Raw genomic sequence first — 23,093 nt, 5'->3', positions numbered from 1 at the left:
GATTCTCTGATAGATATGTAGTCATTCAGTAGAACTGCTTATTCTATTTATATTTTGTATTTTTATGTCTTGAAATAAGGTAAAATAGTTTTAAAGTTCATTATCTGATATCTAACAGGCACTTCTGTTCACTAGAGACATTGATTTAAAGACTATATTTCACTTCTGTGAGATTATGTGGAAGTTTGAGGGGAGCTTCAGCAGGATATCAGAAATTTAGAGATAATACCTTCAGCTTTCTCCTCTCTCCTCCCCACTTCTGTCATCTGACCCCTCTCTCCCCACTTCCATCCAGCATTTACCCACTTTCTCCTCTGTGTCCCCTATCTTAACCTGTCCTGCATTTCCGTTCTGAGTCATTATCCCTTTTCCTGTAATCAGCATCCCCCTACCCCTGTGATCAACAATGTCCCTGTGTGTCCCATTTTCCTTTCTGTCCAGCACTGCTCTTATTTGTCCCTGCCCCTATGCCCCCACAATGCCCAATATCTCTTTTCTGTCTCCCTGTCCCCCTCTCTTTTCTCTTCCTCCCACACCCCACATCCCCTACCCTGCGGCTAGTATCTCTTTCCTTCTCTCTTCTTTCTTCCTTCCTTCCCCCAGCCCACTGTATCTCCCTCTTGTGTACTGTGTCTTTTCTCCTCTCTCCTTCTTGGGTCCAGTGTCTTCCCCTCCCTTTCCTCTCCTCCATTCGAGTCTCTGTCTCTCTCCCTTCTACTCCCCCCGCTGATCAGCATCTATCCCTATTCCTCTCCTTCTAATTCCTGGGTCCAGCACCTCTTCCTGTCTGTCCTTCCTGATCCAATAGTCCAGCACTTCCATCTCTCAATCCCTGGATCTAGCACCTATCTTTCCCCCTCCATCTGGCAGGTCCAGTATCCGTCCCTGTTCTTTGCTTCTCACCCCCTTTCCTGGTTCCAGTGTTCCTCCCCTTTCTTTTCACCCTCTCTTGGTTCCAGCGTCTTTCCCCTTTCCTTACCCTTTTTCCTGGTTCCAGAATCCCTCTGTTGCCAGGATTTTGTGTTTGTTTATTGTTTTCTGCCTCTATTCACATTTCTTTCTTACTATCCAGTCTTTAATTTCCCTTTTTTTGGCTGTGTCTGACTACAGCTTGCTTCTCTCTCTCCTCTCCACTTCCATCATCTGCCCCCTCTCCTCCCCACTTCATGCAGCATTTCCCCTCTCTCTCCTCCCGTCTTCCATCATCTACCCTCTTGGTTACAGTGTCTTTTCCCCTATCTCCCTCCTAGGTCCAGTGTCTTCCCCCCATTCTTCCAGTCTCTTTTTCTCACAGCCTCTCCCTCCCTTTGCTCCCCCCTCCCCCATTGGTCCATCATCTATTCCTGTACCTCTCCCTCTTACTCCTGGGTCCAGCACCTCTTCCTGTCTGTCAGTTCCTCTCCCCACCCCCAGATCCAATAGACCAGCACCTTCATCTCTCTGTCCCTGGATCCAGCACCTATCTTTCCCCCTCCAACTGACAGGTCCAGCATCTGTCCCCTTTCCTCCGCCCCCCCCCCCCCTTCCTAGTTCCAGCATCCCTCCCCGTTCTCTTTTCACCCTGTTCCAGCATCTATCCTCTCTCCCTCTCCCTTTCCCGGTTCCAGCGTCTGTCCCTCTCCCTCCTTCCCCACAGTCCCTTTGAATTTTTTCCTTTGCCAGCAGTAGCGGTACTGCATTAATTAAATTGGCCTGCCTGTCTTGGGGCTTCGGGCCTTCCATATGACACGTCCTGCCATCTCGGAAGCAGGAAGTTGTGTTGCTAAGGGCTGGAAGCGTCATATGGAAGGCCCTGAGGCAGGCTGATTTAATTGATGCAGTGGCACTGCCGGCGGATGGAGGGACTGTGTGGAGGGATGGAGCGGGACAGACATTGTAACCGGGAAGGCGCAGGTGGCGGGGGGAAGGAAAGTGAAGAGACACTGAAACCAGGATAGAGGGGGGAAAGAGAGATGATGGACCCAGGGAGAGTGATACAGAAAGAAGGAGATGGGAGGATGAGCGTGCAAGAAAAAATGGTACCAGTGCACTGTACCTGCACATACCAGCATAAAAAAAGCACTGAATTTCCTATATAGGTTTTGAGTGTCTTTTTGCAGGGTTCTGTGTCTGCCCTGTTTGAAAATTTAAAATGCTCAGGACTAGTGGTCTCACATCAACTTGATTAGTGCTTTCTTGCAAATCTCAATGTGAACAAAATTCAAATGTTCCTAGAATTAGCAATGACTAGCAGAGTTCTTGCTGGCTGAAGAAAGGATATGTGGAATCGGGACCAGTAGTGAAGATGAAAAGAATAATGGTGGTATGACCTACCACATTTGGCAAAGAGCATCCTACTGGTTACACAACAGAAAGGGAGGCACTGCCTGAAGATGGTCAGTTTCTTTGTACATGTGTCCAGTGGTAGCTGGTCTTATCAGAAAGAACCAAGGCAACAAGTACAGCATTTAAGAGTAGCTGACAGGGGTGTACCAAGAAGTCCATTAGGGGGGAGGGGGGCGAAGGTGGACTGAGGGGGCCAGGTATTCTCTTCACCTCCCCCCCCCCCCCCCCACACCATCACATTACATCATATTAAAGTACACCTTTGCTGTATGGGATTCCAAGTCACGCAGGTTTCCTGTTCGAGTTCCACCTTTGCTGCCAGAGCAGCGCTAAAGTCAGCGGCACACTTCAGCCGCCAATGTTTGCATTGCTGCGCATGCTTGGTTCAGTCTCTAAACTGAGCATGTGCAAGAGAGCCAGTATTAGCGGCCAAAGCGCGCCTGCTGACAAGTGCTGCACAGGCGGGCAACCAATATAGCAAGATTCAAAAGAGATTTAGATGTGTTCTTGAGGGTTGAGGAGGGGAATTCATAAAAAATGATTAGGTAGACTTGGAAAATGCCATCTCATATCCTAGAAATGCACTATAAGACAGTGATCTGCGTTTTGGGATCTTTTGGGTATATGTGACTTGGACTTCAGCTAGCCGCTTTTATAGACAGGATCCTAGGCTCAATGGACATTGGTCTGACTCAGCATGGCAAATTTTATGATCTTATGTATGAAATAGTTTTCTAGTGGAGGTGGTAGAAACCAAAAAAGTACCACAATTGAAGATGATTAAATATTGAAGATCATTATTTGCACAGAAGCAGTTACAAAAAGTGAAATGGGTAGATTTTAATCTATCTTTATATTCTATGTTTCTATGACTACAGTGCTATTCAAATGGTTATTTTATCTGTTGGGTGCCATGCTTGCATTCTATGTTTGTAATAATACAGGAAAGAGCAAAGATCTAAGAAATTAAGCACACTGCTTTATTGGTTTAATCTGTTGCGTGTTGTAAAATTGTTCTGCATCCAGATGGATAATTAAGGGTTTTGTTATATATAATTAAGGAGCATCATTTAAAATAACAAAGCTTTCTCTTTGTTTCTGACTGTTCAGTTTATGAAGTAGTAGTTATTTGTTGTCTTGGGCAAGGAATATGTGGCAGATATTTTTGAAGCAGTGATTAGACCAGAAGTCATATATTTGGCAGGGGAAGGTCTGTTCAGAGTAAAGATTATATGTCTCACTTTTTTATGGTAATCTCAGTTCTTTCTAACAGGTTCTATCCCTATGTATCTCTATCTATCCCTTGCTGCTTTTTTTTTTTTTTTAATTTATATATATACATCATTACATGAAATTTATGAAGAATTGTTAAAGTGGGCATTATGTAATCAGTGTAGCATCATAAATACAGTAATGCTCTGATAATTTATATTATTATACAAAGTTAGCTATTAGCAGCCAAACTGAAATTAAATCCAGAATTAACATATATAATTCAACATTTAGACAATTAATTAGTAACGTCATATCAAATTCAGTAGTTCCAATTCTCTGTCTGTGGTAAGGCTTAGAATACTGCTGACGATAGTGGAAAGTTGGAGAAGGCTTGAGAAAGACCAGGGACACAGGGTAATCATCAGTAATGAAACACTATTGTTGTTATATACAAGATCTGACTTGGCACTGTGTTTCGGCACTAAGTGTCTGCCTTAGGGGTCAAAAATTGTTGTTGTATCAAAGATAATGTTTGCATCAAACACTTAGGGATTCATCTTTGTGAATGTGTGACTGCATCTCAATTCTGCAAATATCAAAGTGAACAAAATTCAAATAGCAGAGTTCCTTCTGGCTGAAGAGAGGATATGTGGAGTCAGGACCAGTATTGAAGATGAAAATAATAATGGTGGTGTGACCTACCACAGTTGGCAGAGAGCATCCTACTGGTTACACAACAGATAGGCACTGCCTGAAGGTGGCCAGTTTCTGTTTACATGTGTCCTGGGGTAGCTGGTCTTAGCAGAAAGAACCAAGATAACAAGTACAGCTTTTAAAAGTAGCAGACAGGGGTGTACCAAGAAGCCTATTTTGGGGTGGAGGTGGGTGAAGGTGGACTGAGGGGGCCTGGCATTATCTCCACCTCCCCCTCCCCCCACCACCACCATATTAAAGTATACCTTTGCTGGCTGGGATATCAAGTACCTGCAGCCAAAGAGGTTTCCTGTTCAGAGTTCCACCTATGCTGCCAGAGCAGCGCTAAAGTCAATGGTGTGTTTCAGCCACCAATGTTTACACTGCTGCGCATACTCGGTTCAGTCTCTAAACTGAGCATGTGCAAGAGAGCCAGCATCAGCGGCCAAAGTGCGCCTGCTGATAAGTGCTGCACAGGGGGACGTGCGCATGAGACCTCTTTGGCTAGCAGGGTTGGCATCTCCGCCAACCATTAAAGCAGAGCCCCCCCACCTAGCTGGGAGGGATTTCAGAAACGGAGATATAAAGATGGGAAGATTTAGGGGAAATGATAGCATGAAAGAGGAGCTCATCTTCATGATAATAAATCAGTTCTTCTAAGATATACTCAGTCATACTGTAAGAAGTCAGAGTTGAATGAGTTTAGCCCCCCCTTCCCAAATCCCTGGGAAGGATAATCAATAGAAGTGTGCACGGGCTAAATGTTCAGGGGGTGTGCTTCTCCCTGGATTTACTCTTTTACACTTTAAATCTTATCTGTTCTATTATCACAGGTAGAGATATACTCTGAATCAATTTGTAAAAGAAATTTCCTCTAAAAACTTTTATTTTAGACACCAATCAGACAAAGCCAATTACATTGCAGTTTCATAAAACATGTATTCTGTAACAATCAATTGGGTCTCTTCCTTCCTGTGAGGGGAAATAAACCAAAACTAAAGCAAGTCGCTGGTGAGATTTACTAAAGTTCCCACCCCCCTCTTTCTTTAGCCTTATTTTATACCCTACTTTTTTTCACTTCAACCCCCCCTCTTTATTTAGCCTTATTTTTATACCCTTCTTTTTTTTCACTTCAAACTATATATGCGCAAAACTCATCATCTGCTGACCCCCTCCCATCTTCCTAGTTTCTGCTGAGTCTGCAGTTAATTACATACGTCCTTTTCTTGTTTGTTTACTTTCTCAGTTCCATTCCTTCAGTACTACTACTACTTATAATTTCTATAGCGCTACCAGACATGCGCAGCGCTATGCACTTGAAAATGAAGAGATAGTCCCTTCTCGACAGATCTTACAATCTAATTAGGACAAACAGCACAAATAAGGGATAAGGGAATTACTAAGGTGGTCATGATAAAACATGGGTACTGAACAAGTGAGTGGGATTAGGAGTTAAAAGTTGCATTAAAAAGGTGGGCTTTTAACCTAGATTCGAAGACGGCCAGAGATGGAGCTTGACGTACCAGCTCAGGAAGGCTATTCCAGACATTTGGTCCAGCAAGATAAAAGGAACAGAGTCTGGAGTTAGCAGTGGAGGAGAAGGGTGCAGATAAGAGAGATTTACCCTATGAACGGAGTTCCCGGGAACGAGTGTAGGGAGAGGTAAGAGTGGAGAGGTACTGAGGAGCTGACTGCACTTGTAAGTCAATAAGAGGAGTTTGAACCGTATGCGGAAATGGATATGGAGCCTATGAAGTGACTTGAGGAGAGGGCTAATTGGAGCATAGAGACACTGGCGGAATATAAGTCGTACAGCAGAATTTTAAACAGATTGAAAGGGAAAGAGATGGCTTAGTGGGATACCTGTGAGAAGCAAGTTGCAATAGTCTGAGTGAGAGGTGATAAGAGTATGGATAAGTGTTCTGGTAGTGTGCTCATAAAGGAAAGGATGAATTTTGGTGATATTATAGAGAAGAAACGACAAGTTTTAGCAGTCTTTTGAATATGTGCAGAGGAGAGAGAGGAGTCGAAGATAACCCCAAGGTTACGAGCTGATGAGACAGGGAGGATGAGAGTGTTATCTCCACAGAGATGGAGAATGGGGAAAGAGGAGAGGTAGGTTTAGGGGGAAATATAAGAAGCTCAGTTGTGATCATGTTTAGTTTCAGATGGCGGTGAGACATCCAGGCAGCAATGTCAGACAGGCAGGCTGATACTTTGGCCTATATTCCTGCTGAAATTTCTGGTATGGAGAGGTAGATCTGGGAGTCATCGGCATAAAGGTGATACTGAAAACCCTGGGATGAGTCAAAACACCAAGGGAAGAAGTATAGATGGAGAAAAGAAAAGGTCCCAAGACAGAGCCCTGAGGTACATCAACTGAAAGTGGGATAGAAGTGGAGAAGGATCCACCAGAGTATACATTAAAAGTATGATGGGAGAGATAAGAAGAAAACCACGAAAGAACAGAGCCCTGAAATCCAAGTGAGGACAGCGTACCAAAGACTAAGCGGTGATCATCAGTTTCAAAAGCAGAAGGTAGATCGAGAAGGATGAGGATAAAATAGAGACCTTTGGATATGTCTAGGAATAGGTCATTGGAGACTTTAGCAATCACTGTTTCTGTTGATTGAAGAGGGCAAGAGCCAGATTGAAGTAGATCAAGAATAGCTTGAGATGAAAGAAAGTCAAGACAATGGCGGTGAATGGCACATTCAAGTATCTTGGATAGAAAGGGAGGAGGGAGATAGGGTGATAGTTGGAAGGACAGGGTCCAGTGAAGGTTTTTTTGAGGAGTGGTGTAACTATGGCATTTTGAAAGCATCAAAATGCCATAGTTACATCACAGTCACAGTGGAAAGTGAAAGATTGAGGATATGACAGATCAAAGGGATGACAGTAGGACAGATAGTGCTAAGTAGATGGGTGGGAATAGGATTAGAGGAATAAGTAGTTTGTTTTGAGGAGGAAAGAAAATGTAAGGTTTCCTCTTCAGTGATTTCAGAAAAGGAGGCAGGGGTTGAAGTAGGGTTGAGAGAATGGACTAAGGGAAGGAGAAGTGGAGGTGACTTGGTTGAGAATTCAAGGTTAATCTTGTGAACCTTATCATGAAAGTACTCAGCCAGAGTCTGGGGAGAAAGTGAAGGGGGAGTTAGAAGGAGTGAGTTCAGTGTGGCAAAGAGACATTGAGGGTTTGAGCCAAGAGAATTTGTCAACTGGATGTAGTAGTCCTGTTTGGCAAGTGAAAGAGCAGACTGGAAGGAGGTCAGCAAGAATTTGAAATGTATGAAGTCAGCATGGGCACAGGATTTCAGCCAAAGGCGTTCGGCAGATGTGGTAAAGGCGGTTAGCTTAGTGGAGTTTAAAAAAGGTTTGGACAGCTTCCTAAAGGAAAAGTCCATAGACCATTATTAAATGGACTTGGGGAAAATCCACTATTTCTGGGATAAGCAGTATAGAATGTTTTGTACTTTTTTGGGATCTTGCCAGGTATTTGTGACCTGGAGTTGGAAACAGGATGCTGGGCTTGATGAACCTTTGGTCTTTCTCAGTATGGCAATGCTTATGTACAGAATGGGCACAGGAATGTAGGTTATGGATTCTAGAGGTCAGCCAAGGCTGGGGTTTGGTCCACCTTGTAGAACGGGGAATGGGAGGAGCAAGACTATCCAGAGCAGAGGAGAAAGTAGTATTATAGGACAAGACAGCTTCATTGACAGACTTGGATAACATAGTGGTTGAGAAGAGATTTGAAACACTGGAGGACTGAGTAGAAGGGTCAATAGCCTGAAGATTCATAAATGTATTGGTGGAGATTGGACAGGACTGGAGGGGAGGGTGTTTAAGTGTGGAAGTTATCAGATTATGGTCAGAGAGGGGAAGAGCTGAGGTGCAGAAACTGAAGAGTGAGCAGTTGGAGAAGAAGATAAGATCATGACAGTGGCCATTCTGGTGAGTGAGGGTAGTGGAGCACAGTTAAAGATTGAAAAGAGGATGTTAAAGTGAGGAACTGAGAAGCATGAGAGTCAGAGGGATCATTAGCATGGGATGTTAAAATCCCCAAGAATGAGGGAAGGAGATGAAGGTTCAAGAAAGAAGGAAAGCCAGGAGTCAAAGTCATTGAGAAAGGAAGAAAGGGACTTATCAAGGGGGTCAATAAATGACTGCTACTCAGAGAGGCAGAGGAGTGAATAGGCGGATGAAGTGGACTTCGAAGGAAGAAAAGCAGTGAGCCTGAGGTGGAGGAAGAGATTGAAATCTATAGGAGGGTAAAGTAGTAGCACAACACCACCTCCACAGCCAACCAGACAAGGAGTATGGGATAAAAGGTAACTTTTCATGACACAGGGCCGCAGCTGAAGCAGAGTCTTCAGGGCAAAACCAAGTCTCAGGGCAAGCAGATGGAGAGTACAAGAGATAAAGAGGTCATGGATGTATGAAAGTTTGTTGCAGACAGAGTTGGACATTCCATAGAGCACATGCAAAAGACAGGGAAGAAGGGGGAGGAGATGAACGGAAATTAGATTGCTAATGTGGAGGATCAGACTTGGGATTAATATCCTCAGCGGAGTGCAGGAGAAAAGGAGCAAGAGAGTATGGAGAAGAGTAGGAGAGGCATGACAACAGCAGCGAAGGCAAGATGTACTCATATAGAATGGAGATGGTTGAATGGAAGGAAGGAAATGTTGAAGGTTGAGAGCTGAGAAGGGAGAAGACAAAAAGGAGGGTGAGATGATGAAAGCAGAAGGGAGCAATGTGTTCCTGCGGAGAAAGAGATCGGGAAGGAACAGTATGAAGAAGAGAAACTGGAAGGCAGCTGGTGGGAGCACTGGGCACCTGGAGCGAAGGCCCAGAGCAGATCAGAAATGTTCTTCCTATCTTTGGGCAGCATTTTGCCCCTAGAATCTGTCACGCCCATCTTCACCCTTCTGATATTCTGCTGATGGCTTCACTTTTATCAGTTTTCCCTGGCAGGCTGCTATTATTATCACATCTCCCAATGAAACAGCCAGGCTCTGCTTCAGTCAGGGGTTACTGAGCACAGACTCCATTTTTCATAACAAGCAGCTATATTTTTTTATTTTTACATTTGTACCCCGCGCTTTCCCACTCATGGCAGGCTCAATGCGGCGGGCAATGGAGGGTTAAGTGACTTGCCCAGAGTCACAAGGAGCTGCCTGTGCCAGGAATCGAACTCAGTTCCCCAGGACCAAAGTCCACCACCCTAACCACTAGGCCACTCCTCCACACAGAGATTTCTACATTTCCCTCTTTGAAGAATCCCAACCATCTACTGGTATGGGATTCTTCACACAGCAGCAGAAGGGACATGTATCTCATTGCTGGGTTCTTCAGCAGCAGATAAGAGGAAAGAAACCGAGGAGTAAACATTAGGCTAGATTATCCACAAAGGGGGGGCATCACCAACCAATAAACCTATACATTCTTTAACAGGATCATGAGATGGAGCAGCAGAGTACTGATAAACCATAATAGTAGTAGTATGAACTAACACACGTTTACAAAAAGCTAAAATACAAGAACACACATAATACATCCAGTTACAGCAATAATACAAATAGAAAAAGAAACATGAGTAAACCCTTTACCATAGATCCCAAATTATCCCACCAGTCCATAAAACCCATGAACCAATATCGCAAGGATTGAGCGTACTTAACATAGATCAGATCAACCATCTTTTAAACAGCATCTACAGCTATTTGAGTAGTTTGGAACAGTAAAGAACATACTGTGCAATCCTCAGAAGCATTTACATGTCTCTTAAGCATGTGGTACCAGTAGTTAGGGTATAGTGATTGTATGGATCAGCAAATCTAATATCAGCTGCCAAAAAGGACAAAGCTCAGGGAATCCTATGGGAAATAGCAGGGCAGAGGACTATGATGAAGATAAAACACAAAACAAGTAAAACTTAAACATTTCGTTAACCCAAAATCAAAGCAATGGGATCAAGAGCCAATAGACATCCAGAATCTATCATCAACTGAAATAAATTGCAAAACACCAGGAACAAGTCCGTTACAGTAGGTCACAGGAAAAAAAGGGGGGGTTGTAATGAGATAACAAGTATCAAAACTAACATCCAAGACCAATCAACAAAACTGCAATAATCATAAAATGTCTCAAGAACAGAATAGTGAGGGCACACAGTCAAACTGTTCAGCAGACATCAGGAGAGATGAGTAGCTGGCCAAATGTCTGCCTGATGCAAGACGGTCTGAGAATCTTATAGTTGAACAGCAGTGGGAATAACCACTTTTATAGTATGTGGTCCAGTATACACAATAGACTTCCATGTCTTATGGGTAAAATTCTTCATGTAGACCAGGTATCCAGGCTGGTAGCGACAAGTGTGCAGCAATGACAAGTCTGACTCTGGCGGGTGTAGATTAAGAAATAAGAGGCGTCATCAGTATTCTGAGAAACAGGTAGAGAGAAGGTGAATAAAGATGTAATCCGGGTAAGGTAATCTTAAAGAGAGGCATACTTTGGAGAGAGAGATCACAGTCCTGTACTGTGTGTGGAAAAAAAAAGTTACAATCTACTATAATAAAAAGCACCTCCAACATTCTGAAGCTGACTCCGTGGCAGTGAAGGGTTTGTAGGGTTTGTGCTGCCTGTAACGCTGTATCCATCTCCTGTCCTGACGTTAGCGTGCTTCCTGATTCGTCACAAGCAGCACTGACCTACCACACGATAGCAGCACAAGGCACACCAACATACCCTTAGTCCGCACCCAACGTTGCCGGCATCAACACTGCCGGTACTGCCGCCGCTACCACCCTCTGCAAGCCACTCACCGCCTCCCTGACAACCCCCCTCCCAGACACACGATGCCCTCCCCCCTGGGTCTGCAGCCAATGTCGCCTTCGCTCACCCCTCCACCCCCCCCCCCCCGAGGACGCCACCGCTCCACCCTCCACCCCCCTCAGGTCGCCGCCGCTCCCCCCCCTTCCGTCCGCCAACGGGCCGGGCCTCCTGCATTGAAATCACAGTCTCACCACCATGAAAGTAGCACTGCAGGCAGCAGAACGCCTCCCTTCGACCCTCCTTCCCTCCTTGCGTCCCGCCCTCGCGGAAGTTGCGTCAGACGAGGGCGGGACACAGGGAGGGGAAGGAGGCCCGAAGGGAGGCGTTCTGCTGCCTGCAGCACTACTTCCACGGAGGTGACTGCGATTTTAATGCAGAGGGCAGACGGTCGACGACGGAGGGCGGGTGGGACTGCGGCGCAGGGCCCCCCTGCCCCCCCTCTTGGCAGCTATGTCTCCACCCCCTCCCAGTTCAGTGGGGGGGGTGAGGGGGTCCTGAGACCAGAGGGGAGGGTGGAGAGGGGAGGGGTCCAGAGACCTGGGGAGGGGGTCCTGAGACCAGAGGGGGAAGGGGGTACTGAGACCAGAGAGGGAAGGGGGGAGGTATCTCTGTCACACACACACACACACTCTCTCACATGCACACACACACACACTCTCTCTCTCTTTCAATCAGTGTCTTTCTCTCACTCTCTCACACTGTCTCTCACATTCACTCTCTATGTGTCACACAGTCACTCTCAAACACACTCTCGGTCTCACAGAGAGTCTGTGTATCGCACACATACTCTCTCACACTCTGTCTCACACACACTCTCTCTCACACACACTGTATCTGTGTGAAGCACACTCTCACACTCACTGTGGGTCACATACGCACTCGCACACACATTCTCACACACACTCTCACACAGACACACTCGCACCGACACTCACACTCTCTTACACTCTCACACTCTGTCACACACACTCTCTCACACAGTCACTCTCTCAAACCTTGTTAGCGCCCATTTCATTTGTGTCAGAAACGGGCCTTTTTTTTTTACTTGTATTCATATATTTAATGTACTAAAACGTTAATAAGAGACAAAACTCAATAGGGAATTCAGAAGAGATACCTTTTTATGTTTTGCACAGAACTAATATTTCATTCAGGAGAGAGACCTATCTTTATGTACTGATTGTACTACCAAATAAATTAAAAAATCAGAAGCTGTAGCTGGTAGGTCATATAAAGAGAAACATATTTTTTCATGGTTTTTGAGTATATACTCGTATGCATGACATTTTCCATCTTTGCTTGTCTAATCATTGCCTAGTACTTCCTTAGTCTAACAGGGTAGAGGTCAAGTGAATCACTAGTCTTGCTTCCTCCAAAGTCTTTTGGCTCTCCTTAAATTTTGCTTCTGTAACTGTGACCCTGAATGATTTCAAAGATTTTTTTGTGTGTGTGTGCAAGAAGGGAAAAGATTGCAAAAGGAGCAATCTTACCAAAGGTATGTGTAAACGCAGAGCTCCAAAGAGGTCTACAACTGATAATGTATGGAAGTTATCAGGGAATCAACAAACAGAAGAGACGGCTGTAGAATCAAACATCTGCAAATTGCAATGACTGACGGGGTGCACATCAACAGGCTTACATCTTCTGGAAGCTGCAAAGTCATACTTAATTTTTAAAAAAAATGGTCCATCCAAGGAAGGTCCCCAGTAACTGATTTATCATCGGAATACAAAAAATGTTGGGAAAGAAAAACCAAGTCAACAATATGACTAGCCACATGCTTAGGAACATTTACCAGCTGGGAGTATTCTAAAGAACAGCCCATATTTGTTTTCTAACCAAAGATGGGTCATCAAAATGATTATTAAAATCTGCCAGGATGCAAATGTTAGAATGTTGAGAGGTCACATCAATAATTAACTGAGTAACAGACTCCCATTAGCCAATCAATAAAGTTGGAGGGCAATACAAAAACAACAGGAAATGGGTCATCAGCAAGTACGCCTGGCATAGAAGAGCCTCTTCATAAGTAGATTCCAAATGATGCTTTTTCACAGAAATGGAGGAATCGGACAACAGGGCAACTCTGCTCTCTCCCCTGTACTTGCAGCAGTGTGCATTAAAAGAAAAACATGGAGGACAGCATGGTGCCAAATACACATCTTCCCTCCTCTTTCATGAAATATAATAATTAAAAAAACTTTTATCATATACCAAATCATAAAACAAAACATGCTAATTTAAGGCTTGAGCATTAAGCAAAGCTATGTTCAAATAATTTGGCTTTACCAAAACCAACAAAAATCAGGGATATACATGGGACCGACAGTCAATTAAACATCAACTGGGTATGTCATTCTCCTTTTACACAATTGAAACAACTGTCTTCCCGAAACCACTGGGATTACAGTAGCAGACATGGCACAAAAAAAACAAAACATTAAAAGCAGGAGGGCCAAGCCCAACAAAAACAAACGATTAAGTAACATGCTTATCCAGCAGAGCAGTGTAAAAGAAGCTCTTGCTACCCCAAGGAGCGCCCTGTGAGCAATGACCTGCTCCTTTAGTACACTCCTTGAGTGTACTTGGCACAGATACTGGACTGCACTGAAGATACTGGACAGCAGGCTACAAGCAATATTCAATCAGGTTCAGAGCATGCACACAGTGTAAAGCATCAAACGCTACCAAAGCATTCTAATTTAAACATTTAGATGTGCCCGGTATACATGGGTGGAGCATTGGAGGGCATGTAGGTGAATCATCGGTGGGGGGGGGGGGGGGGGGGCAGCAGAGGCACAAATACTGGGCATCAGGCTCCAGGATACTTGGGTAGACTGTTGGGGGGTACAGGCACAGAAAATAGCAGGCTGCAAACAAGGAACATAGCAACATTCTATCAGCTACACAGCATCCCACGTACATAAACCCCCTACCTGTTCTTATATTCACTACACACAAACACCCACATCTCCCCCAGACTCCACAACAAATTATCTTATACCCCTGAACATGCAGATATGTATCCACCTCTATTCCCCATACACCCTTACTTCTACCCACATCGTACACATGCACAACCCCAACGCAGAAAAGACCCAATGCCTAATACTAACCTCCCAACACAACAAAAAAGAATACACCGCCATCAATACACCAACTCTAAACCTTCCTATCTCAGAAACCCTAAAAATTCTTGGAGTCACCATTGATCGACACCTAACACTAGAGAACCACGTGAGAAACACAACCAAGAAGATGTTCCACTCAATGTGGAAACTAAAAAGAATAAGACCTTTCTTCCCAAGGAGTGTTTTCCGTAACTTGGTACAATCATTGGTGCTTAGTCATCTTGACTATTGCAACGCACTATATGCCGGCTGCAAAGAACAAATAATCAAGAAACTTCAGACAGCCCAGAACACTGGAGCTAGACTCATATTTGGCAAACCTAAATTTGAAAGTGTCAAGCCCTTACGAGAAAAATTACACTGGCTTCCACTTAAGGAACGCATCACGTTCAAAATATGTTCACTAGTTCACAAAATTATCCATGGAGACGCACCAGCTTACATGTCTGACCTAATAGACTTACCATCTAGGAATGCCAGAAGATCATCCCGCACATTCCTTGATCTGCACTTCCCCAGCTGTAAAGGAATGAAATACAAACTAATGCACGCGTCAAACTTCACCTACTTGAGCACACAGTTATGGAACGCACTGCCGCGCAACTTGAAATCGACCTACGAAAGAACGAACTTCCGCATACTACTGAAGACCCATCTCTTTGAAAGAGCATACCAAAAAGACCAACCCAAGTGAACATACACTACACAACTCGCCTACTTAATCTCAGAACTCTTTCTTAAAATCTGCTTGTATACTACTACTTTGTTTTTATCATCATACTAACCAAGATCATGCAATACTAAATGTTTATGATACTAACACTTTTCTACTACTCATGATCTATTGTAAGCCACTTTGAGCCTGCAAAGAGGTGGGATACAAATGCAACAAATAAAAAAATAAATATATACCACTTAAACCTTTCCTTTCTCTCAGAAATCCTCTGTGCTTCTCCCATGCTTTCTTGAATTTGCATGCCCTCCTTTTATCCATTCCCTCCACTGGGCAGCTGTTGCATGCATCCACAACCCTTTCTGTAGAAAAGTAGATTACTTCTGTCTCCCTCCTTTCACTCTCATTCTATGATCCCTCATTCCAGAGTTTCTCTTTAGTTGAAAGTTGCCTGCCTCCTGTGAACTTTTCAGATCAGAGCTATTTAAATGTCTCTATCATATATCCCCTACCCCTTTTTCTTCCCAAGTATGCATATTTAGCTCTTTAAGTTCCTCTCCATATGCTTAATGACAAAAAACACTGACCGTTGTAGTAGCTACCTTCCAGATCAAACTCGTCTAGTTTATATCCCTTTGAAAAATTTGTGGTGTATAAAATTTAACATAGCAATCCAAAATAGGTCTCACCAGAGACTTATACAGAGGCAGTGTTGCCTCTTTTTGATCAGTGGAAATTTCAATCACGTCTACAAAACTCTAACATGAAAGTAATGTTTATTATTGCTGTGCCACTGTATCTTGTCATCCATTTGACTCTTACAGCCCTCAAGCTAAATTATGGATGAAATAGCAATAACTGATGACACATGGTGAAAAAGGTACATTTTTTTCTGAACTTCAGCAGCTCATTTTGACACACCATGCTGCAGTGAAGGTTTTAAGATCCCCTAAACTTAGACTCTGGGATGATGTAGAGGAAGTGGAGGAGTAGCGTAATGGTAGTGCAGTGGGCTGAGAACTTGGGGAACTGGGCAAGTCACTTAACCCTCCATTACCCCAGGTACAAAAACTTAGGTTATGAGCCCACGTGGGAGAGGGAAAGTACCTGCATATAATAAATGTAAACCATGTTGATTGTACCACTGAAAGGAGGTATTGAATCCCAACCCAATGTACCTACCCTTACCCTATTAGTTCTGTAGTGGCAGTTAACAAATATAATTCCCGTCATAGAATACTAGTGTAAGTCCGTAGTTATACACACCTAACTTTAGGCATGAGCACCTGTGGCTGATTAATGGCTATTGTAAATTCTCATACCTAACTCTAGGCAGTTAGGCACCTAGCTTTTGGTATTCTATAACCTGTACACATAAGCATTAAGCGCGCCCTTGCTCCTCCCAGGTCCATATCACCTAGCAGTTGCATACTGTGGCTTTTGCGCATGCAATTTGCAGAATCCTGACTAAGGGCAGTTATGCATCTAACTGTTAGTGCCAGTTAATACCAATTATAGCTAATAATCGAAGGGCTTATTTCCCAAATCCCCCAAGTCTAAATGCAACTAATATGGACTACGCAGGTTTTGGAAATAAGCCCTTCAATTGTTCCATTAATGCATTTAGCAGCTAACTATTATATTAAGTTATGTACACCACTGACAGTATTCTATAACTTGAGCATGCAACTTTGCATGCTAAGTGTAAAATAGCAAGTGCATGCAAGTTTATAGAATTAGGGGGTTAATGATTTATATTTTAGCAGATGCCATATATGGTTTTTAATAAAGGTTATAATACATCTATATATTGTTCTTATATTTGCAAATTCAATAAAATTATGTGACCCCCCCCCCCCAAAAAAAAAAAAATTTTTTCGTAGCCCACACCCGTTACATTATCACTCACACACACATACTCAGAGCCCCATCTTCCTTCAACTACCCCCCTTCACACAAATTATCCAATACCCAAACCCTTCTATACCCCTTCACATGTACATACAGCCACATACCCCCATCTCATCTTACACCTCCATTCAATTGTCTTTCTCCATATGCACTGCACACACATAACAGACCTTTTAACCACATACCAAATACACCCCCATGTAAACTCACAAAACTACTACTACTACTATTTAGCATTTATATAGCGCTACAAAGCGTACGCAGCGCTGCACAAACATAAGAAAGACAGTCCCTGCTCAAAGAGCTTACAATCTAATAGACAACATACTCTTTCCATAAATCTATCCAGCTGCCCCTTACTTCTTACACCTGCACCCACATACATATTCCTACACTCACAAGACCACACTCTCCCTTAGATATTTCTTTTACAGATATATTTTGAAAGCATTTCCAAATCCATACCTCTGCATGTTTTTGCTTACTTGTTCCCATATATCCAATTGGATTTACACAGTATACAAACTATATTTCAGAGACAGAGGGACATGTTCTAACAATAGTTCTTTTACCACTAGTTGTTACGTTTCATTAAAACTGTTCAAAAATAGAATGGCCACAGTGCTGTGATGAGAATAACAGCATGTGCCCTCTCCAGTCATACTGAAAAAAATCTGTGCATCTCTGTATGGCCTGAATTTTCTGAATTTAAGTTCAATGTATAAATAGTAGCACAGTCCACCCTGGTTTGAATGGCAAACTAATTGCTATAGTAATTAGGAATAGAGTTGCAAAAAAGGTAATTTTAATGCTGCCCTCTAAAGTTTAAAATAAATAACAGCTCATCAGAATTAGGTCTCTATCAAAATAATTAAAAGTCAGATTGAGCAAGGAATCTGTTATGCCACATCAATATCGTGAAGAAGAACACAAGCTGACTTTTAAAAATAAAGCCTAAAGACGTGAATAAAAAAAGGAAATTTAAGTACTGGCTTTTCAGAGGTTCACATATTAGGTACTGAGCAGTTGCAGCCTTGTCATATTTGATTGAACAAGTGTAATTTTTATGTGGTACACTTCGTTTATGCTAAGCAGTGGGGCAAATGGCTGTATAAATAGTACTTCTTTTCACAGCAGGCAAAAGTAAATGTGTGCCTAAGCTGATAGTCCATTAATGACACTAACATTTGCTTGATACACTCTCTCAATTAAAGAAAGAATGATATTAGCATAACTGGACTGCCGCTTTCTTTATGGAAAGGGTGAGGTCCTTGGGTTTGCATGCATTACTGTCAGTGAATTACCAGTTGATTTATTAACACTATTGTCTGTCTTCCTCTGTTTCCCTTTTCTTTTCTAGGTCAAAGACTCCAAGCTGTTAGCTTATCGAGAGCAAAATAAAAACCTTCCATTCCCCACTTTTTTTGCTGACGGAGATGAAGAGCTTCCGGAAAACCTGTATGATGATCAGATATTCCAGTTCAGTGAGCCCTCTGTCACATACTCTTAGCACTGTTGGCCTCTTTGTACATGTGGGAGTTTAACAATGTTTCTAGTCATTTGGAGGAGCTGTTTGGTCTTAACCAGGAATTATTCTTCTTCACTAAGTGACATCTCCACATTTTTCTTTGGCTTTTAATGTTGACCCAGCAATTCCTCTTTCTTTTTGGACTTCCAGCACAATTGGAACTAGCCCTACCCCCCCCCCCTCCCCCCACACACACATATGATAACTGTGTGTATTTCCTCTCTTTTTAATCTTTACTCACCCAACTCAAGAGTTTCTGAAGATTCCTTGGCCCAAAACTATCAAACCTGCAGCCCTTTGTGTCTCTGAGGTCCAGAACAAGTACAAACTGCTTGGATACCCTTTTCCTGGGGATTATGAACACTGCACCTACATAAAGATCCAAAATTCAACTTGAAAGTCAAATCTGAGTCTCCTGCATGATAATCTAGAGCACTAGCTGCTATATAATATAGCAAGCTTTATTCTAGTATTACATAGAAATGTATAGGAATAGGAGGCCATTGAAAAAAGCAGATTATAGGGTGTATTGAGAAGTGTATATACCAATCACTGCCATATGCCTGTAAAGAATACATTTTTGATGAGATCCTTTAACCTTTCTTCAGGTTTGGAAACTTATTTAATCATTATTTTGAAATTGTGTTGAATCCCATTGAGGGGCATAATCGAACGTGAACGCCCATTTGTAAAAACGTCCATCTCCGAGAACGGGTCCGTGAAGGGGCGGGCCGAATCGTATTTTCGAAAAAGATGGACGTTTATCTTTAGTTTAGAAAATACGGTTTGTGCCGGACAAATGCATAGGATTTGGGCGTTTGTTGAGCTAGGCGTTTTCGTTTTTCAGCGATAATCGAAACCAAAGCGCCCCAGCTCAAAAACGAACAAATCCAAGGCATTTGGTCGTGGGAGGGGCCAGCATTGGTAGTGTACTGGTCCCCCTGAGATGTCTCTATGCCAGCCTCAAATATCATTCCAAGCTCCATGACAGCAGTATGCAGGTCCCCCGAGCAAATTTAGTTTAGTTGGTGCTGCCCGGACCCATGCAGAGAGCAAAAATCGGAAGAAAAAAAAAAAACATGCAAGTGCAGTTGGGGACGTCCAAATTAAAAAATAGTGAAAGGGAGATTCAAACCAGCCACCTTCTGATTCCCAGGCCAGTGCTCTAATGTCAGCTAAACGAGCTGTGATTGGCTGACAGAAACTTGGAGGGACTTAATGGAAAGGGAAGGACATCTAAACAACTGATTCATGTGGTGCAGTGCTTAGAGCACTAGCCTGGGAACCAGAAGGTGGCTGGTTCAAATCTCCTTTTTTACTAATTTTTAATTTGGACATCCCCAACTGCAATTGCATGTTTTTTTTTCCTTCCGATTTTTGCTCTCTGCATGGGTCCGGGCAGCACCAACTAAACTAAATTTGCTTGGGGGACCTGCATGCTGCTGTCATGGAGCTAGGGATGATATTTGAGGCTGGCATAGAGGCTGGAAAAAAAGTGTTTAAAGTTCGGGTTTTTTTGGTGGGAGGGGGTTAGTGACCACTGGGGGAGTCAGGGGAGGTCATCCCCGATTCCCTCCGTTGGTCATCTGGTCATTTAGGGCACTTTTTTGGGACCTGTTCGTGAAAAAACAGGGTCCAGAAAAAGTGTCCTAAATTCTGGCTAAAAACGCCTTTATTTTTTCGATTATCAGCCGAGTGCGCCCATCTCTCCTCAGTCGATAACCACGCCCCAGTCCCGCCTTCACCATGCCTCCAACACGCCCCCGTCAACTTTATGCGTTCCCGCGACGGAGTGCAGTTGGAAACGCCCAAAATTGGCTTTCGATTATACCGATTTGGGCACCCACAAGAGAAAGATGTCCATCTCCCGATTTAGGTCGGAATTTGGGTGTTTTTCTCTTTCGAAAATAAGCTGGATTGTGAGTTTATTATTAGATTTACATCATATTAGTCATAAGATGAGACCTTACAATGAATCAAAGTACAAATGTGATAAACCTTGTCCTGGGTTACTAGGCTGTACTGGTTGAAAGGAAGAAATTAAAATGTATGTATTAAGAAAGTCTAATGTTATCCTTTGAGTTGAATATAAAATAAGGTGGCCTTCTGATGACTTGTAACAAAATACAAAACAATTTGATGGCATGACGACATTAAATACAGGAAAGATTTGTGTAATGATCTCTCATAAAACTGCTATTGCTAGCTTACTGTGCAGGAATAGAGGATGACGACTATCAGTTTTCTGTAGATAAATGTACTTTTTATCAGTTTTCCTTCTAAGAGCAGTAAACCCAACAGGGAGCTTTCTGCCATGACATTCAGGCCAGCAAACTAATCTTCAGTGGTAAACTCTCCAGAAAGCATCCCTGTGAAAATCTGGGTTGTTGCTCAAGCAGTAGACATAAATGACAACATTATCTGCACTTATGTTGAAGCAAGTGGGAAGAGCTTGTGGATTTCAAATAGAAATCTCTGTATCTATAACCCCAATCCTGCCCCTTCCACCTTCCCAGCACTGTCCACTTTTGGCCTGGCTATACTGTCTTCCAGTGTGGACACCTTCAGTTAGGTTCCTCTTTTACATGTGTAAATATAAGTATATATTTTAACCATTCACCATACTGGGAAAGAATCACCTGTAAGTTTTATAGAACAGTTTTATAGGCTGTGTGAAGATGGATTCACATGGAAGAGATCGAAAGGAGAATGGATTGGATTTATTAGTTTATGTACCACTTTGTACAAAGTGTTAAAGTGGTGTACCAAAAAAAAATATCAATAACAAAATAATATAACAATGCAACCTACTATACAAAAGCATAGAATCTAAAAATAACAAAAATTAAATAAAACATTGCTGGAACAGCCAAGTTTTTAAAAGCTTTTGAAAACTAAAATAAAAGGAAGCATTTTGCAATTCAGCTGTCAAGAGTTCCAAAGCAGAGGACCTACATATGAAAATGCACTTCCTTGTTGCTGAAAGCTTGATTATATTCTGACCAGGTAACTGAAGACAATTTATTTCAAAATGAACGCAATGTCCTTTTCAAAATATACTTTGTCAATTTATTAGCAAGGTACACAGGAAGATTCAAATGGAAACATTTAAACCATAAACACAGTGTTTTGAAAGTAATTGTAGCATCTGTTGGGAACCAATATAACTGATAAAGAACAGATGTGATATGATCATTCCTTTTTGCTCCCAGTTATCTTAGCCACTGTATTTTGCACCTGCTGCAAACGATGCAGGCTGGTCTTGCTCAAGCCATTAGAAAGGGAGTTGCAGTAATCCAGCCTGATAGTAATGAATGCATAAACTATCCACCAAATTACATTTAGTCAGAACTGGTTTTAGTTGATGTCTCACACAAAGATAGTAAAAATATGATCTTACAGTTTTATCATTTTGTAAATCCCAGTTAATCTCTGGCTTTCATTCGCTTCTTTAAAACTAAGGATCTTCTGTTTATCTCAGACATTTTTGAATTAAGTAAGTAACCTTTGCTGCCTCCACTAGTACAACTGAGAGGCCATTTCATTCATCCATCACCGTCTATGAAAAAAATATTTTGACTATTACTTCTAAATCTTCCTCTTTGAGCTTCATTTCATGAAAATGTGCCCTGCATAGTTTGGACTGCAAGAGACCTGTCACTTTCTACCCAGGACAGATAAAAAAGCCCATATAAAATTTGCCCAACCTTTTGTTTCATTTGATCCCAACAGGCCAAAGATTGCTGTGGCCAAACAGACACTTTCTATTAGCAGAGCAGATTGGACAACAGGTTGCATCTCCCTTTTTATCTACCTAGGATGGTCTAACACTGAAAGGACATGTTAACATCTCTCTTTAGGAGTTCCTGTAATACCATGAAAAATACCAGTTGCCCAGCTGTTAGCCTGACCTTTGCTGATGCTCCTAAGAGGAAAATGATGAACAAGATTTAAGAATGTCTTTTCCTTTAGAGCTCTTTCTGCTTTCATGATGTGGTGACTGAGTAATTCATTTTTCCACTGTGAGGTTCTGAATGGATCAGAGCTTGAAGATTAAAATGTTCTGGCTATGTCTGGGATTTTTGTTTAATTTTGGTACTGGCAGTCAGTTCATGTAAGCAGGGATGCAGTAGCCAGTTAAATTTAACTGAGAAGCATATATGTCTAATTTAAACTATTTTGGCTGAAACAAGAACCCTGTGCAGTGTTCTCAGGATCTTTTTAATGGTCATAAACAAACATGAGAATGTGGTCTAGCAGGTGAGGGAAACCAGATAGGTTTGAAAGAAGACCAGATGATCCCGAGTAAGATAACTGGCTGAAGGCTTGTAAATCTTTGTTAAACACAAGTGTATAAAAATAGCTGTTTCAGTCCACTATGCTGGAGTGATAGATACAGATAGCATATGTATGCTCTATCCTCCCATGAGAAAATATTAAATTGTATCAGTACTTGGTAAGTAAATAAATTGCTTTTCTCATAAATGGCAGCCTTGGTCTTTTATCTCTACAAATTGTGGGCAACTGGTATATGAAGATTTGTAGAGGTGGTAAAAAGACCTAAACATTTATGTAGGATTAATTCAATTTCTAGGGAGAATACTGCCTGTGAAGGAAATGAATGTGTTGCTAATCTTTTTCTACTCAATAAATCCCTGCATCTGTCTGTATTTTACAGATTCATATTACATGTAAATATTCTATTGTGTATAGTATGACTTGATTTTGAAATCACAAGGCCTCGAGCAGTCTGAAATTGTTATACCAGTGCAGTCATCAGAGA

General features: G+C 42.4%; 1 protein-coding gene across 1 annotated transcript in view; it reads left to right on the top strand.

Moving 5' to 3' along the window:
* The window catches only part of MRPL3 (mitochondrial ribosomal protein L3), an 88,715-nt gene extending 69,680 nt beyond the window's left edge, over positions 1-19,035 (top strand). The window contains exon 10 of the mRNA XM_030206464.1: positions 18,143-19,035. Within this exon, the coding sequence (XP_030062324.1) occupies positions 18,143-18,292 (150 nt within the window). The 3' untranslated portion in view covers positions 18,293-19,035. The remainder of the gene's footprint in view (positions 1-18,142) is intronic.
* Positions 19,036-23,093: the final 4,058 nt, after the last annotated feature.

This window comes from Microcaecilia unicolor, chromosome 1, assembly GCF_901765095.1.
Source record: "Microcaecilia unicolor chromosome 1, aMicUni1.1, whole genome shotgun sequence".
In the NCBI taxonomy this organism is placed as follows: domain Eukaryota; kingdom Metazoa; phylum Chordata; class Amphibia; order Gymnophiona; family Siphonopidae; genus Microcaecilia; species Microcaecilia unicolor.
This window is presented reverse-complemented; position numbering and strand designations above follow the sequence as displayed.